The following is a 17,366-nucleotide window of genomic DNA, read 5'->3' on the forward strand; positions in this document are numbered from 1 at the left end:
CCCAGGCGTGGTGGCTCACGCCTGTAATCCCAGCACTTCAGGAGGCCAACGCGGGAAGATCACGAGGTCAGAAGATCGAGACCATCCTGGCTAACACGGTGAAATCCCGTCTCTACTAAAAATACAAAAACAAAAATAGCCGGGAGTGGTGGCGGCCGCTTGTAATGCCAGCTACTCAGGAGGCTGAGGCGGGAGAATGGCGTGAACCCGAGATGGCGCCACTGCACTCCAGCCTGGGCAACAGAGTGAGACTCCGCCTCAAACAAACAAACAAAACAACAAAATCCCCAAAACTGTCCTCAAAAGTTGGAAAGTATCATGAGACCCTACTTTATTAAAATAAAATACAGATGATACCCCAGTTAAATACCACTTAAGCTGGCCAGACACAGTGGCTCATGCCTGTAATCCCAGCACTCTGGGAGGCCAAGGTGGGCAAATTATGAGGTCAGGAGTTCGAGACCATCCTGGCCAACATGGCAAAACCCCGTCTCTACTAAAAATACAAAAATTAGCCAGGTGTGGTGGCACACACCTGTAGTGCCAGCCAGTTGGGAGGCTGAAGCAGAAGAACAGCTTGAACCCAGGAGGTGGAGGTTGCAGTGAGCTGAGATCACGCCACTGCACTCCAGCCTGGGGGATAGAGCGAGACTCTGTCAAAAAAAAAAAAAAAGCAAAAAAAAAAAACCACTTAAGCTATCCTTACAGCTTACGTAGTTATACCAATGAAAAATAAAAAGAACAGGAATATTTGAAGTGCAAATTATTTATTTACATATTTAATTATTTTCCTCAACTGAATACTTATTGTAATACAGAATACAAGTACCTTTCTCTCCTCAATTAGTGTCTTGTTAAATTTTTTGTTCTGGTATTTACATACATAGGAAAACATCTTTATATGAATTTTAATAAGAAGTCTTCAGTTGTATAATTAAAGGAGACTCAGATTCAGTAACACTGTCATGCCCATTAAAAGTGCCAGCAAATGGATGAAAATATCACTGAAATTCACCTGACATATTAAACCACATTTTCTCACTTGATTAATTATACATGTTAAGACTGGAAGAAAAAATGTTATTTACTGCAGAAACTCTTAATAGGCATAATTTAATATAATGTATAAGTATATATTTTATACTCACACTTGCATATTTATTTTATTATAAAAATTAAAAGTCAGGAATGGCAAATGTAGTTTCCATTGGTTCTTTGATTATTTAAGTTATGCTTACTTTCCAAGCTTTATGCTCTATTATTTATAGTTGTTTTCTGTCATATTTTCTGTAAAAAGTTTATTATCACTTCCAGAACATGATTGGCATTGATTGATTTTTATGGGAATCTACTCTTCCAAATTCATTTAAACTGCAGACTTATCATCATGAATTTTTTAGTATTTAATAAGATTTAGCAAATATTTAATAAGGCCTCATATTCATAAAGTGAATACTATGTATGAATTTTCTGATGTACAATAAGATTTGATTTCTGGGAAAATGCTTTCCCACATCTGTTACATTCATAGGGCTTCTCTCCTGTATGAGTTATCTGATGTCTGAGGAGATGAGACTTCTTGATGAAGGCTTTGCCACATTCAATACATCCGTAAGGCTTCTCTCCTGTATGAATTCTTTGGTGTGTAACAAGCACAGATGTGTTGCCAAAAGCTTTGCCACATATGATACATTGGTAGGGTTTCTCTCCTGTATGAAATCTGGAATGTTTATAAAGGGATGAACTATACCTGAAGGTTTTCCCACATTCCTTACATTCAAACGACTTCTCAAGTGTATGAGATTTCACATGTTGATTAAATGAGGAGTTCCAAGTGAATGTTTTCCCACATTGACTGCACTCATAAGGCTTCTCTCCAGTGTGAAGTCTCTGGTGGACTACGAGTTGGGCTTTATGCATAAACGCCTTCCCACAATCATTGCACACAAAGGGTCTCTCTCCATTATGAATTTTCTGATGAGTTACAAGGTGTGCCTTCCTGCTATAGGCTTTTCCACAGTCACTGCATTCAAAAGGTTTTTTCCTTGTATGATTTTTTTCATGTCTAATGAAATGAAACTTCTTTTTGAAGGCTTTGCCGCATTCCCTGCATTCATAAGCGTTTTCTCCAGTATAACTTCTATTGTAATTCAGTAAGTCTAAATGAGGTGGCAAACGCTTCTCAAATGATTTACATGATTTTTTTCTCATTGGATTAAGACTTGTGCTCATATTATAATGGTGGATTCTCTCCATAGTCAGAATTTTATTGAACGTGAGCAAAACTGACTTCAAAAAATTGTCTTTGCTTTCCCGATGCTTCCTTGGTTCATCAACAAGTAGGCAGTCAGATTCTACAAAGGAGTACAATAAAACATTCCTAGTTACTTTTTCCCACCAACATGTTATAGAGAAAAACATCTATCGTTTCAAATATAGTATCTCATTCTGAAAGCAATCTTCTATTTGTCTCACTCCTCCTGAGCTTTAAGAATAAAACTGCTGAAGAGGGAATGGGAACAGATGCCTTAACTTGTGACCTGTGGAAAGACAGTAAAATAGGCACAAGGTAGAGTGAGGGTACAAAGTCAGTCAAAAGGCTGCTGAACAAGGGTACAGGGTTAGCTCATAAAATGAAGAGGGCCCACTGTGGCGATCTGATTAATGGACAGGACAGCCAAACACACAGGAGATAGGCGGGGCATGGTGGCTCACGCCTGTAATCCCAGCACTTTAGGAGGCTGAGGTGGGCGGATCATGAGGTGAAGAGATCAAGACCATCCTGGCCAACATGGTGAAACCCTGTCTCTACTAAAAATGCAAAAATTAGCTGGGCATGGTGGCACACGCCTGTAGTCCCAGCTACTCAGGAGGCTATGGCAGGAGAATCGCTTGAACCTGGGAGGCGGAGGTTACAGTGATCCGAGATCGCGCCATTGTACTCTAGCCTGGCAACAGAGCGAGACTCCATCTCCAAAAAAAAAAAAAAAAAAAGGAGACAAAGGCAAAGGGGTTAAGAGAAAATATCAGAGAACAGACTAGGTTTGGAGGAGGTGGTAACAGGCAGTTATATAAATCACTACATAATTAATTTCTAGATCATCTTGGTAGGATAATTCCCTATTTCTCTCACTTATGTCTTTTTCCTCTTAATCACTCTGCACAATATCAGTTTCCTTTAGAAACATTCTCAAATCTCCAGTCCTCTAACCCCAAGCAAACCACAGCAGAAGCATGTCTGTAGTCATGGCTCCAGCTCTACTGAGAGCTAGAATTCATTTGTACCTGTACTTGTAAGCCCAGGAACACAAATGTCCAGCAAGTCATCCAAGAATAAGTCATCCTTAGCTTGGGATAATAATAGCAAACAGATTCTATTTGCTATTTTTTTTATTCTGGCTGAGTTTCTATATATGACAACTACCTGTCATACTTCTGTTTGACAAATACTCTTTTTACATCCTCTTTCAATCTAACAAACCATTCTTCAGCAAGCTGCTTTGCTCCTGAATTCGCATTTTTTCACTATCCTCAAAACACTATAAATCCCAAATCTGTTCCCATTAAAAAAAAATTGGGGAGAGGGGGTCTATAATTCCCCACGCTTAAGTTTCCCTCCATGTGGAGTGTTAGTACAATACTCCGAGCCTCTTTCTCTGTGTCTTATTCTGTGCGGAGCTAGACTGAGTGGTAGGCTACAGCCATCAGTACACATTTCTTTATAGAGTGGTTCTGACTCGGGATTTTGTTCCTTTCTTCTTTCTGCTCTATTTCAACAGATGGGAAGCAGCATCCTGCATTACCTCTACCGACAATAATCCACTGAAAAATTCAACATCAGCCTGGCAAACAAAATTATGCAAGATATGAATTCACTCATGGGAACATGCGTTCCACTAGTCCTCAACAAATACCTTCTACTCCACGGACTCTAGATTCCTAAATTCAATCTCTTGCTCATGTTCGTTCTCCACCTTAATTTGCCCTCCTTTATCTCCTCTCATCCTATCTAGAGCTTAGATATTCTTTAGGGAGGAACCACTGTTCCATAACCTCAAAAAAAGACTTCTCCAAATTTTGCATACTTTAAACTTTAAGCTCCATTTTCTATGAATTTCTAAGATAGTCACTGCTGCTGTCTGTACCATTCATTTTGACAGTTAATTAGAACAAAACTGCAATGTTAATGTGCACTGAAGAAATGTTTCATACTTGCTTGTTGAATTTTAAGATACTTTATTTTTGGGCCGGGCACAGTGGCTCACACCTGTAATTCCAGCACTTTGGGAGGCTGAGGCAGGTGGATCATGAGGTCAAGAGATGAAGACCATCCTGGCCAACATGGTAAAACCGTGTCTCTACGTCTCTACTAAAAATACAAAAATTAGCTAGGCATGGTGGTAGGCGCCTGTAGTTCCAGCTACTCAGGAGGCTGAGGCAGGAGAATCACTTGAATCCGAGCTGAGATTGCACCACTGCACTGCAGCCTGGTGACAGAGTGAGACTCCGTCTCAAAAAACAACAAACAACCAACAAAAAAACCCCAAACTTTTATTTTCTATTTATATATTGTTTTCCTAACCACTAGGGAAAATATTTTAATATGAACATGTTTTGCTGTTCCAAATACCTTTCATAAGTTAGAAAATGGTAATGAGATTTTTGTTTCCTTTGAACCTTTTCAGGAAACGTTTTTAAAAGCCTAGTTGAATGGAAGAATAAGAAACATCCCCCACATTGCTATGACAGGGATACTGAAGAAAGAAAAGAAAAAGAAAAATAAGAAAAGAAACATCCCCCACAATGTCTGGCTCTATAACAATGGACTAATAAAATGTTAATTGTATACCATGATATGCTCAGCATAAAACAGATCATTCTCTTCAGGCACTATCATAAAACAAACAAACAAACAAAACAAAACAAAACAAAAAAAACAAACAAAAAAAAGCCTTAAAAGCCACAATGATTAAAAAAATATATATCCATGACAGTATATATAAATTTTTCATGACAGAGTCATAATAGAATTGGCTTGGGAGTTCAAAGAAAGTAAAGATTAATTTAGACAGGAGTTACAATGAAAGAGGAAAAGCTGAATTCAGACTTAATAAAATGCTGGTTTTAGGAGCAGACCAGAATCAGGATTAATGCCGAGAAGAAAACTGTATATAGGCCGGGCGCGGTGGCTCACGCCTGTAATCCCAGCACTTTGGGAGGCCGAGGCGGGTGGATCACGAGGTCAGGAGATCGAGACCATCCTGGCTAACACAGTAAAACCCTGTCTCTACTAAAAATACAAAAAATTAGCTGGGCGTGATGGCGGGCACCTGTAGTCCCAGCTACGCAGGAGGCTGAGGCAGAATGGTGTGAACCCGGGAGGCAGAGCTTGCAGTAAGCTGAAATCGCACCACTGCCCTCCAGCTTGGGTGACAGAGTGAGACTGCATCTCAAAAAAAAAAAAAAAAAAAAAAAAAGATTAGACAGTAATTGGTAGAGTAACACCTCAAATTCAGATAATTTAATTTCATTATAAGGACTAAGTATATAGAAAAAGATCTATGTTGAGAAGGGAAGAAGAATGAGGGTTTTAGAAATTAAGAGAACAGAAACAAAGCGAGGACCTAGATGAAACAGGCTGTGTGAGAAGCCAGAGGAGAGAGGAGAGGGACGCTCCATACAACAGCTGAGCAATGAGAAAGGGCACGTGTGCGGAAAGGAGGGTGAAGGCAGCTTTTGGGGAGCTGACTGATGATGTTACGTTAAAGGTGTGTGGCTTTTAAGAGGTGCTTCTAAGAAAAATTTCAGAGGTGCCTGTCCCTCACTCACCAACAGGGATCTCAACTTCACACACCCCCATCTGAATTTCTCTCACTCACCTGGAGAGCTCTGATGTAGGTTCACTCCTTCCACCATCCATGGCTCTTGTCCTTGCTCTACCTTGAGGATCACTTTTGTTTTGTTAATTGGACATCCTGTTGGTGGGAAAGTAACATAGAAGTGGGGACAAAGTGCTAGGCAAACAACCAGCTCACAACTCAGGTTGCCTCCTTGAGTCTCAGGGTTTTTAAAGGATAACAAGCAGGCTTTAAAACAGAACAGACCTGAGCCGGGTGCGGTGGCTCACGCCTGTAATCCCAGCACTTTGGGAGGCCAAGGCGGGTGGATCATGAGGTCAGGAGATCGAGACCATCCTGGCTAACACAGTGAAATCCCGTCTCTACTAAAAATACAAAAAATTAGCTGGGTGTGGTGGCAGGCGCCCGTAGTCTTAGCTACTCGGGAGGCTGAGGCAGGAGAATAGCATGAACCTGGGAGGTGGAGCTTGCAGTGAGCCGAGATCCTGCCACTGCACTCCAGTCTGGGTGACAGAGCGAGACTGCGTCTCAAACAAAAAAACAAAACAACAACAACAACAAAAACCAGAACAGACCTTCTCCTCCATCTGGGAAGTAGAAGCATAAGCAGACTATGTGAAGCTCAAAGGGGACTCAGAATCTTTGACAACTAAAATTTAGGGCCCAGCTGATTAATGCCTGAGAATGCTCACAGCTTTCATAAGTCTTTTTTTTTGAGATAGGGTCTCAGTCTGTCACCCAGGCTGGAATGCAGTGGTACGCCTAGGCTCAAGCCATCCTTCCACCTCAGCCTCCCAAGTAGCTGGGACGACAGGCACATGCCACCACACCTAGCTAAATTTTGTTGAGACAGTCTCACAATGTTGCTCAGGCTGGTCTTGAAATCCTGGGCTCAAGCAATTCTCCTGCCTCCCAAAGTGCTGGGATTATAAGTATGAGCCATCACAATTGGCAAGCGTTCACACATCTTAAAAGATGAGCACTATTAGTATATACTAAGTTACACTGAAAAGTTATCACTTATTGTCCTTACCCACTGAGATGAGGTTTCTATAGTTCTCCAACATCACATCCCAATACAAGGTTCTCTCAGTACAATCAAGCAGCTGCCACTCCTCTGCGGTGAAATCCACAGCCACATCCTGGAATGTCACTGATTCCTGTAACAGCACATTCATCTTCAAACTAAAGTGTGCATCATTAGCGAACTTGCAAGAGAATCAGGGCAGCTCCTTAATATCATATCATGTTCACTGTTGAGTTTGTAGAAAATGAGATATAATGATTACATGCTTGATTCAGAAATATGCTTTGTGATAGTAACAAAAATCTTATTAAACATATCCAACTGGTGCCAGAACAGTTCAACAGGGGAAAGAAAAGTCTTTTCAACAACTGGTACTGAGACCACTAGACATCCACATGCAAAAGTATGACACTGGACTCCCCACCCATTTCACATCATATAAGAAAATGAACTAAAATGGACCAGAAAGCTAAAAGAAAGAAACAAAGCTATCAAACAGTTAGAAGAAAATAGAAAAAAAGTTTTTTGTGACCTTGGATTAGGCAGTGGTTTGTGAAATATGACAGAAAAAGTGGAAGTGACAATAAAAATAAATAGGAATTCATCAAAATGAAAACTTCTGTGCTCCATAGGACACTGCCAAGAATGTGAAAAGAAAATCCACAGAATGGGAGAAAATATTCGCAAATCATGTATGTGATAAGAGGCTTGTATCTAGAATATATAAATAACTCTTAAAATTCAACAATGGGGGAGGGGAGAAAAAAACAACAATAAAAAGACAACACAATTTAAAAATGGGCAAAGGATTTAAAGAGACATCTCTCCAAAGATCTATCTATCTATCTATAGATAGATATAGATATATGTATGTATGTATCTGTGTTGGTATGTGTATAGTAAATAAGCCCATGAAAAGATGCTTAACATTAGGGTCTGAAACTGAAGCAAGAAAGAAAAAAAAATAAAAAGAAAAAAGATGCTCAACATCATTAGTGATTAATCATTAGTGAAATGCAAACCAAAACCATAATGAGATAGCACTTCACTTCTATGAGGACAGTTAAAATCAAAGGCAGACAATGACCTGTGGTGGCAAGGATGTGGAGAAACCGAAACTCTTGTACATTACTCAACTCTTGTACACTGGGATTGCAAAATGGTACAGCAACTACGTTTTTTCTTTTTTCTTTTCTTTTATTTGATATAGGGTCTTGCTCTGTCACCCAGCTTGGAGTGGAGTGGAGTGGTGTAATCAGGGGTCACTGCAGCACCCAACTCCTGGACTCAAGTGATCCTTCTACCTCAGCCTCTGAAGTAACTGGGACTACAGGCATGTGCCACCACACCCAGGCAATTAAAAAAATATTTTTGGGGGCCAAGTGCGGTGGCTCATGCCTGTAATCCCAATACTTTGGGAGGCCGAGGCAGGTGGATCATGAAGTCAGGAGATCAAGACTATCCTGGCTAACACGGTGAAACCCCGTCTCTACTAAAAATACAAAAAAGTAGCCAGGTATGGTGGCATGTGCATGTAGTCTCAGCTACTCAGGAGGATGAGGCAGGAGAATCGCTTGACCTAAGAGGCAGAGGTTGCAGTGAGCCAAGGTTGTGCCACTGCACTCCAGCCTGGGCAACAGAGTGAGACCCCATCTCAAAAAAAAAAATTTAGAGAGGGGGTCTCACTACATTGCCCAGACTGCTCTTGTACTCCTGGCTTGAAGTGATCCTCCTGCTTCAGCCTCCCAAAGTGCTGGAATTACAGGCATGAGCTACCATACCCAGCCTGTGTAGTAACTACAACAGTTTAGCAGTTCCTCCAAGTGTTTTTTTTTTTTTTTTGAGATGGAGTCTCACTCTGTCGCTCAGGCTGGAGTGCAGTGGCGCCTCCTGGGTTCAAGTAATTCTCCTGCCTCAGCCTCCTGAGTAACTGGGATTATAGGCATACATCACTGATTTTTGTATTTTTAGTAAAAACGGGGTTCTACCACATTGACCAGGCTGCTCTTGAACTTCTGACCTCAAGTGATCCACCCACCTCAGTCTCCCAAAGTGCTGGGATTACAGGCAAGAGCCACTGCACTCAGCCTCCTCCAAGTGTTAAACAGAGTAACCATATAACCCAGCAATCCCCTCCTAGGTATATACCCGCGAGAATTCAAGACATTTGTCCACACAAAAGCCCACAGACAAATGTTCATAGTAAAGTTATTCATAGTCAAAAAAGTGGAATAATCTGGTGTCCATGAACTGATAAATGGATAAAGAACATGTGGTATATCCATATGATGGAATATTATTTGGCAATAAAAAAGGAATCAAGCACTGGTACATCTACAACATGGATGAACCTTGAAAATACTGTATGGGGCTGGGTGCCATGCTGCCCACCTGTAATCCCAGCACTTTGGGAGGCTAAGGTGGGCAGATCACTTGAGCCCAGGAGTTTGAGACCAGCCTGGGCAACATAGCAAGACTCAGTCTCTACGAAAATAAAAAATTAGCTGGGTATGGTGGCATATGGACCTATAGTCCCAGCTATCTGAGAGACTGAGGTGGGACAACTGTTTGAGGCTGGCAGGTTGAAGCTACAACAGAGTGAGACCCTGCCTCAAAAAACTAAATAAATAAAAAAGAAAAAGAGGAAACTATTGTATTGGGTGTAAGAAGCCAGTCATGAAAGATTACATATTTCATGGTTCCATTTGTATGAAATGTTCAGAAGAGAAAAGCCATAGAAACAGAAAGTCGATTAGTGCTAGGGAAAGGGAGGAATGAGTAGTGACTGCTAATTAGGGTATGGAGTTGCTTTTGGGGTGATGAAAATGTTCTGAAACTAGATAGTGGTGACATCTGTACAACTCTGTGAATACACTAAAAAAACCACTGAATTGTATACAATTGTTATTTTTTTTTTTGAGACAGAATCTTGCTCTGTTGCCCAGGCTGGAGTGCAGTAGTGTGATCTCTGCTCACTCACTGTAGCCTCTGCCTCTCAGGTTCAAGCGATTCTCATGCCTCAGACTCCCGAGTAGCTGGGACTACAGGCGTGCAGCACCACACTTGGCTAATTTTTTTTGTACTTTCGGTAGAGATGGGAGTTTCACCATGTTGGCCAGGCTAGTCTCTAACTCCTGACCCCAAGTGATCCACCCGCCTTGGCCTCCCAAAGTGATGGGATTATAGGCATGAACCACTGCACGTGGCTGACTGTATATACTTTAATCAGGTCACTTTTGTGGTATGATAATTATATTTCAATAAAGCTATTTAAAAATATCACTTATATATTCTTATTTGTTCACTCATAAAATATTTAATGAGGCTCCACCAACCCTATACTGGAGATATCAAAAGAAATAAAATTATTACTCCTCTCAGGAATCTTACACTCTATTAGAATCAATAAAGTAAACGTAAGTGCCATAAGATGTTACTGAGACTGTAAGGTTTACATGCCAGATACATGTAAGCATAATAAAATAGGAACACATGGATAGTTTTACGTGATAAAATACGTCCTTCTAACCATAATGCCAAAATCATGTTTAATGGATAAATGTTAAAAGCACTGAAATTAAAGACAAGTAGTTACATATCTACCACAAAAGAGATAGTTAAGACCATTGTCAGCAGGAATTAGGAAACTGTAACCCATGGACTGGCCTCCTGTTTTTGTAAACAGAATGTTACTGAAACGTAGTCACACCCATTCATTTACTTCAGCTTCAAGGACAGAGTTGAGTAGTTGCCACAGAGGCTGTATGGCCTTCAAATCTAAAATATTCACTATTTCACCCTTTATGAAAAAGTTAGCACTAGGAAGGGTTTATTCCAGGAATGCATAGCTAGTTCAGCATTGGGAAATGCACTAAAAATTATCTAAACTGGTACATTAAGGGTGGCAAGATATATTATATTATTGACAGCTATTTAAAAAAAGGGTATGAAGCCAAAAGTTCCTAGTTATTAAAATAATCTTCGCAAGTTAAAAATCCTTAACTTGATTAAAAACAAAATAAACAACTATCTACCAGAATACAAGAGGAAACGGTGAAACACTGGGAGCACCCCCATTAAAGTTAGGACAAAAAAGACTTCTGGCTAGCAATTACAGGTAACCCCTGAACAACACAGGTTTGACCTGCCTGGGTCCACTTATACTCAGATTTTTTTTTTGCAATGAATACAGTTGGCCCTTGGTTGGCAGGTTCTGCATCTACAACCAAATGCAGATTAAAAAAAAAATACAGTTATTCTGGGGTGAGGGAGAGCATTAGGAGATATACCTAACGTAAATGACGAGTTAATGGGTGCAGCACACCAACATGGCACAGGTATACATATGTAACAAACCTGCACGTTGTGCACATGTACCCTAGAACTTAAAGTATAATAATAATAAAAAAAAAATACAGTATTCTTGCCATGCAAAACCCATGAATATGGATGGCCAACTTTTCCTATCCTTGAGTTCCACAGGGCCAACTGTACTGTGGGACTTCAGTATGTTCAGATTCGGGGATCTGCAGGAGTTCTGGAAACAGTCTCCCATGGATACCACAGGATGGCTGTTCATTCAAAACTGCAGTGACTAGAAGTCCTGGCCATTGCAATGAGACAAGGAAAATATGGGGGAAGGTATAAATACTGGGCAAGAAGAGACAAAACTACATTTGGAATGTATGATTGTCTACCTAAGAAATAGAGGAATCAACTAAAGAACTCTTAGATCTAACAAGAGTTCTGTATATTGGTTGGATATAAATTCAACGTAGAGAAATCCATCTTTTTATTTTCTTCAGAGACAGAGTGTCGCTCTGTCACCCAGGCTAGAGTGCAGGGGTGTGATCATAGCTAGCTGTAGCCTGGATCTTCTAGGCTCAACTGATCCTCCTGCCCTAGCCTCCCTGGTAGCTGGAACCACAGGTGTGTGCCATTATGCCCTGCTAATTAATTTTTTTTTTCTAGAAATGGAGTCTTCTATATTGACTAGGCTGGTCTGGAACTCCTGGCCTCAAAGCAGTCCTCCCACCTTAGCCTCCCAAAGTGCTGGGAATATAGGCATGAACCACCATGCCCAGCCAAGAGAAGTCCATATTTTTCTATTTACCAAAATAGCAAACTAGAAGAGATAATGAAAAAAAGGCCTACCCCATTCTCAATAGCAACTAAAACCATATGTAAGAATAAATATAAGAAATGTACAAGAATTACAATAAGAAACTCATAAAACCTGTAAAATTATAATAAAAGGGCCAGGTGTGGTGGCTCATGCCTATAATACCAGCACTTTGGGAGGCTGAGATGGGTGGATCACCTGAAGTCAGGAGTTCGAGACCAGCCTGACCAACATGGTGAAACTCTGTCTCTACTAAAAATACAAAAATTAGCCGGGCATGGTGGCGGGCGCCTGTAACCCCAGCTATAACCCCAGCTACTCAGGAGGCTGAGGCAGGAGAATCACTTGAACTCAGGAGATGGAGGTTCCAGTGAGCCAGGTTGTAAGAAAGTCAGGTTGTAAGAAAACCTGAATAGGACTCATTGAAAAGTCATGAATTCTCTCCAAATTAACCTATTAAGTTTAATGCAATCATAATAAAAATATCTGGCTGGGCGCAGTGGTTTACACCTGTAATCCCACCAGCACTTTGGAAGGCCAAGGCAGGAGGATCACTTGAGGTCAGGAGTTCGAGACCAGCCTGGTCAACAAGATGAAACCCTGTCTCTACTAAAAACACAAAAATTAGCCGGGCATGGTGGCACATGCCTGTAATCCAAGGTACTTGGGAGGCTGAGGCAGGAGAATTGCTTGAACCTAGGAGGTGGAGGCTTTAGTGAGCTGAGATCATGCCACTGTACTCCAGCCTGGGCAACAGAGCCAAACTCTGTCTCAAAAAAAAAGAAAAAAAGAAAAAAGAATACCTAACATACTGCTTTATGAACCTTGACAATATTTGTTATTTTGATGACCTTAAAATTCATGTAGAAGAGTAAATGCTCAAGATAACTAGAGACTGGAAAAGGTATAAGATTTACTTATGGATCCAGGTGGGCATTAAAAAGGCTACATACCTGAACTTATAAATTGAGTTCATTTAGTGCTGCTTGGCACTATGTTCTTACTCTAGGGAATACTCTTAAGACAGTCATAGGAAACCTGATGCTGTATTTATCGCAGGCTGCTGCTGTGAATGTTATTTCTAATGTTATCTATATGAAAACTCATTAGAAAATATTTTCTTCAAAGAAATGTGTCAGGAAAAACTTTAGTTATAAGGAGAATAATTTTGCTTTATCTTCACAGACAATGCCAATACTTTTTAACTGGCTGGTTATCCATTTACTATGATTTCCAGGAAGACTGAGTACATATTTCCAGCTCAAATTTGTTCCAACCATCTGCAAACCCTATGACTTGGATATCAACTTACCAATCTTCTAAATTTCCTTTTAGACTTGATCTTTTATTCAGTTTACATTTTTCCTGACCATACATTTCCTTTTTATCATATGGACTTTTGAGAGATTTAAATAACTGGATGAATAGATGGATACCTTACCTGGAAGTTGATCATTTTCTGCAGCTCTTACACAGAAATCTATGAAAGTAGAAATGGGGAAAAGAATAGAAAGACCTGAGACACCAGGACTGCATGCAAAGTAGAACTCCGCTCTATCAGACCATAAGGACCCACACTGCAGCCTCAGAAAATGCCACCTAGTGTGGGAGAAAGACATTTCTAGCAAGGCAGAAAAGTCCATGTTCCATGAACACAGATCTCTACTTGTGATTGTTAGGAATATATGGAGCTTAGATAAGGATGTTATATGTTTCTGTCCTACTGATCTAACACCAAGTGGTTCCTCTTGAAACGGTTATTTTTTTTTTTTCTCCCAGAAATTTATCCTGAAGAAATAATGAATGAGTTGAAAAACTAACTTAAAAGCTTGGCCTCTGAAGCTCCATAAGTCTAAAAATTATTCCTTCCTGTGATTCTCTGGTTTCTACTCTGAAGCTGGGATAAGAGATTGCAAATTAGGTTGGGCTTTCTTGAGAAGGCTGGATTCAGGGACCCAGGAACAGTTTTTTTTTGTTGTTTTTTTTTTTGTTTGTTTGTTTTAGCTGGATCCTTCAGTTTAAACTCCAAATGTTTCTCTCTGTAGGAACTTCCCATCTCCTATGAGCTTAGACTGCTGGGGCTCTAGAAAGGGTACAATGGGCAAACCGGGAACTCCCACCTTCATTTACACAGTCTGCACTGGAAGATCTGCACATACACCAAGAGACTCTACAAAATGACCACAAATCGAAATTTACTCAGCATTCATTGCTCAAATATTTCAGGAGAATAAACCCAACTCTGTTTTATGCAGGAATGCTATACTGTGAAAAAAAGAATGAAATCTGGAGAAAATGTATCTGAGTTTGAATCTCAGTTCTTCCACTTACTAAGCTGTGTGAGTCCAGGCAAGTAATTTCACCTTTCAGCTTCAGTTAATTCACATGCAAAATGGTAATAGCATTTACTTCAAATGATTGCTGAGAATACCCTTCGAATGCACAGCAGCTTCTCAAGAATGCTTTCTTCCTGGATCCCTTGAAATGGCTTACAGTTTCCACCGGATCCCTTGAAATGGCTTAAAATTGTGGCAGGCTCCGGTCGGGCCAACTATGTTTTTGAAACCAGGAAAGGTACAGTTAGATGAGCAGACTCCTACACAGTGACCTTGACCTACAAGAGCGGGAATGCAAATTGAGCCTCTCCCAGTTCCACCAGATCCCTGGGCATCTACCCAATGCCAGTCGGAGCCTAACTCTTGCTTTCTCTCAGTTACTCGAGTTGAACAGGACCCACATATCCAAACCTGAAGTCACTGCACTTGGAGACTGTAAAGTTTTATCTCCGGTAGGGTAAACCTAGAAGCCAGTCCCCGCCTTTCTCTTACGTCCTCCGAGTCCAGCAAAGCCATACCTGCCACCCTTTCACTGCCTCGCTCGCAGCTCCGGTTCCAAGCCTGGGATCAGTCACTGCGTTGTCCACAGACTGTGGGGCAACCACCGCTAGCACTTCTCGCGGCGCTGATTTGAAGATTGAATACCGGCTACCGTCCTACTGCGCGTGTGCGGAAGTAACTGTCCACCTAGAGTTCCTGGGCTCCTCCCGGGTATAGGCCATCTGTCGGAGACCACATTTCCCATAAGGCCAGTGGAGCTCGTTTCCGGAAGGCGTCAGACGCTGCTGCTTCTTGGAAGGTGGTGCGGAGTTTCTGAGTTGGTATCTGTATTGCTAACCTGAGACCCGCGCTTTTTAAATCGTTTTCTTTTAAAAGGATACACAGCATCTTTAAATACTGGAAAGTAAAATCAGCAGTATGCTAAAAAAAATTTGCTCTAACTCAGTAGGGTTTCTTCTAGCAATGCACCAGGTTAAGTCAGAGAGGTGAAGAGGATCCAACAAGTAAGACTGAGAAGGAATAATCCATGAAGTAGATGAAGTAGATGGAAAAGTAAGAGAGTTTAGATCTGCAAAACCAAGGGAAGGAAGTGTTTCAAGAAGAAGGGAGTGACCCACTGTCTCAAATGTTGCTCATAGGTCAAGTAAAATGAGAACTAAGAATGGACCACCGTAGCAATGGTCACTAGTGATGTAGAAACGCCATTTTGGCAGTGGTGGAAGTTTGATAAAGTCTGAGGAAAATTTGATAGGAGTTGGAGGAAAGTTTGGGAGGAGAGGAAATGGAGAAAGCAAATACAGGTAATACTTGTAAGAAGTTTTTTTTTTAAGGTGAGCAGAAAAATAAGGCTATCATGGGATAGGGATTTTGGATCCAGTAATATTTTGTTGTTGTTGCGTTTTTCCACATATTCTAATTTTTTTTTTTTTTTAAAGATGGGGCTGGGTGTGGTGGCTTATGCCTGTAATCCTAACACTTCAGGATGCCAAGGTGGGAGGATTGTTTGAGCCCAGGAGTTCAAGACTGCCTAGGCAACATAGTGAGACCCTCATCTCTACAAAAAATAAAAAATTAGCCTGGCATGGCACCTGCCTGAAGACCCAACTACTTGAGAGGCTGAGATGGGAGGATGGCTTGAGCCCAGATAGTGGAGACTGCAGTGAGCCATGATCCCACCACTGGACTGCAGCATGGGCGAGAGAGCTAGTCTCTGTCTCAAAAAATATAAAATAAAATAATAAATAAAATAAAGAAATTATAGTAAGCTTATGTACTAATTAAAAGGATCTAGGCTGGGCGCAGTGGCTCACGCCTGTAATCCCAGCACTTTGGGAGACTGAGGTGGGCAGATCACTTGAGGTCAGGAGTTAGAGACCAGCTTGGCCAACATGGTGAAAACCCATCTCTACTAAAAATAAAAATATTAGCCAGGCATGGTGGCAGACGCCTGTAATCCCAGCTACTGGGGAGGTTGAGGCGGGAGAATCGCTTGAACCCGGGACGCAGAGGTTGCAGTGAGCCAAGATCACACCACTGCACTCCAGCCTGGGCGACAGAGCGAGACTCTGTCTCAAATAAATAAATTAATAAAATGAAAGATTCAGTAGATGTGGGAAATACACAATTCAGGATAGACAGGCTAGTTACATGGAGGAAAGTCCTTGAGGAGAGAAGGGATGGAATACAGTACACAATCACAGGGATCAATCTAAGTAAGAGTATGGATAATTTATCTCCATTGAAATAGAAGGGGAGGCAGAGTTTATAAGTACAGATGCAAACAGGTGGACAAATATGGTGGTAGAAGAAAGAGGATACCCTGTTCTGAGTGCTTCTATTTTCCCAGTGAAATGGGAAGCTGAAATGAAGATGAGGGAAAGTATTGTAGGCTTGACAGAAAAGATGAATACTGTATTATGATTATTTTGATACATGGTTTTTTCATATTTTAACATCTGTGAAATTGCTATCTTACAAGTGATGGCATTCCATAGTTTAATCAGAAGCATTGTTTTTTATTAGTACATAAAATAATACAACTTATAATCAATGGCATCTGAGATTCAATAAAGTGTTATTTATGAATATGAGTAAGTGTGTAGATTAAGGAAATGTAGTACTATTGCCTGGCACCATTAAGAGCCGGCTTGGTATTAGTACCCATTGACTTTACTGGCATTTTCTATGCCATAAACACATCTCTCTCTCTCTCTCAATGTGTGTGTGTGTGTGTGTGTCTTCCTTCCCCTCCCCTCCCCCTCTTCTCCTGTCCTCTCCTCTCGTCTCCTCTCAACAGAAAGGACATACATTAAAGACATGGGTAGTGGAATAAATTTATTACATCTTAATATCTAAAGTATTTTGGACCAAATTACTTCTGTATTTTTTGTCAGGCCTCTGAGCCCAAGCTAAGCCATCATATCCCCAGTGACCTGCACGTAAACATCCAGATGGCCTGAAGCAACTGAAGATCCACAGAAAAAGTGAAAATAGCCTTAACTGATGACATTCCACCATTGTGA

General features: G+C 40.9%; 1 protein-coding gene across 11 annotated transcripts; it reads right to left on the reverse strand.

Moving 5' to 3' along the window:
- Positions 1-750: 750 nt before the first annotated feature.
- Positions 751-15,006, reverse strand: ZNF684 (zinc finger protein 684). Of its 11 annotated transcripts, none has more exons than XM_074011016.1 (6): positions 14,862-15,006; positions 13,449-13,487; positions 6,892-7,018; positions 6,105-6,220; positions 5,880-5,975; positions 751-2,354 (listed from the first exon to the last, which is right to left on the reverse strand). In XM_074011016.1, exons 5-6 carry the CDS (start codon positions 5,914-5,916, stop codon positions 1,456-1,458), a joined length of 936 nt encoding a protein of 311 aa, XP_073867117.1. In that variant the 5' UTR covers positions 5,917-5,975; positions 6,105-6,220; positions 6,892-7,018; positions 13,449-13,487; positions 14,862-15,006; the 3' UTR covers positions 751-1,455. The 11 variants fall into 11 exon arrangements, with proteins under 11 accessions (XP_073867117.1, XP_073867122.1, XP_073867124.1 ...); XM_074011021.1 differs by having other exon boundaries at positions 6,105-6,223; XM_074011023.1 differs by having other exon boundaries at positions 6,892-7,111.
- Positions 15,007-17,366: the final 2,360 nt, after the last annotated feature.

The sequence above is a fragment of the Macaca fascicularis genome, chromosome 1 (genome assembly GCF_037993035.2).
Source record: "Macaca fascicularis isolate 582-1 chromosome 1, T2T-MFA8v1.1".
Classification (NCBI taxonomy): domain Eukaryota; kingdom Metazoa; phylum Chordata; class Mammalia; order Primates; family Cercopithecidae; genus Macaca; species Macaca fascicularis.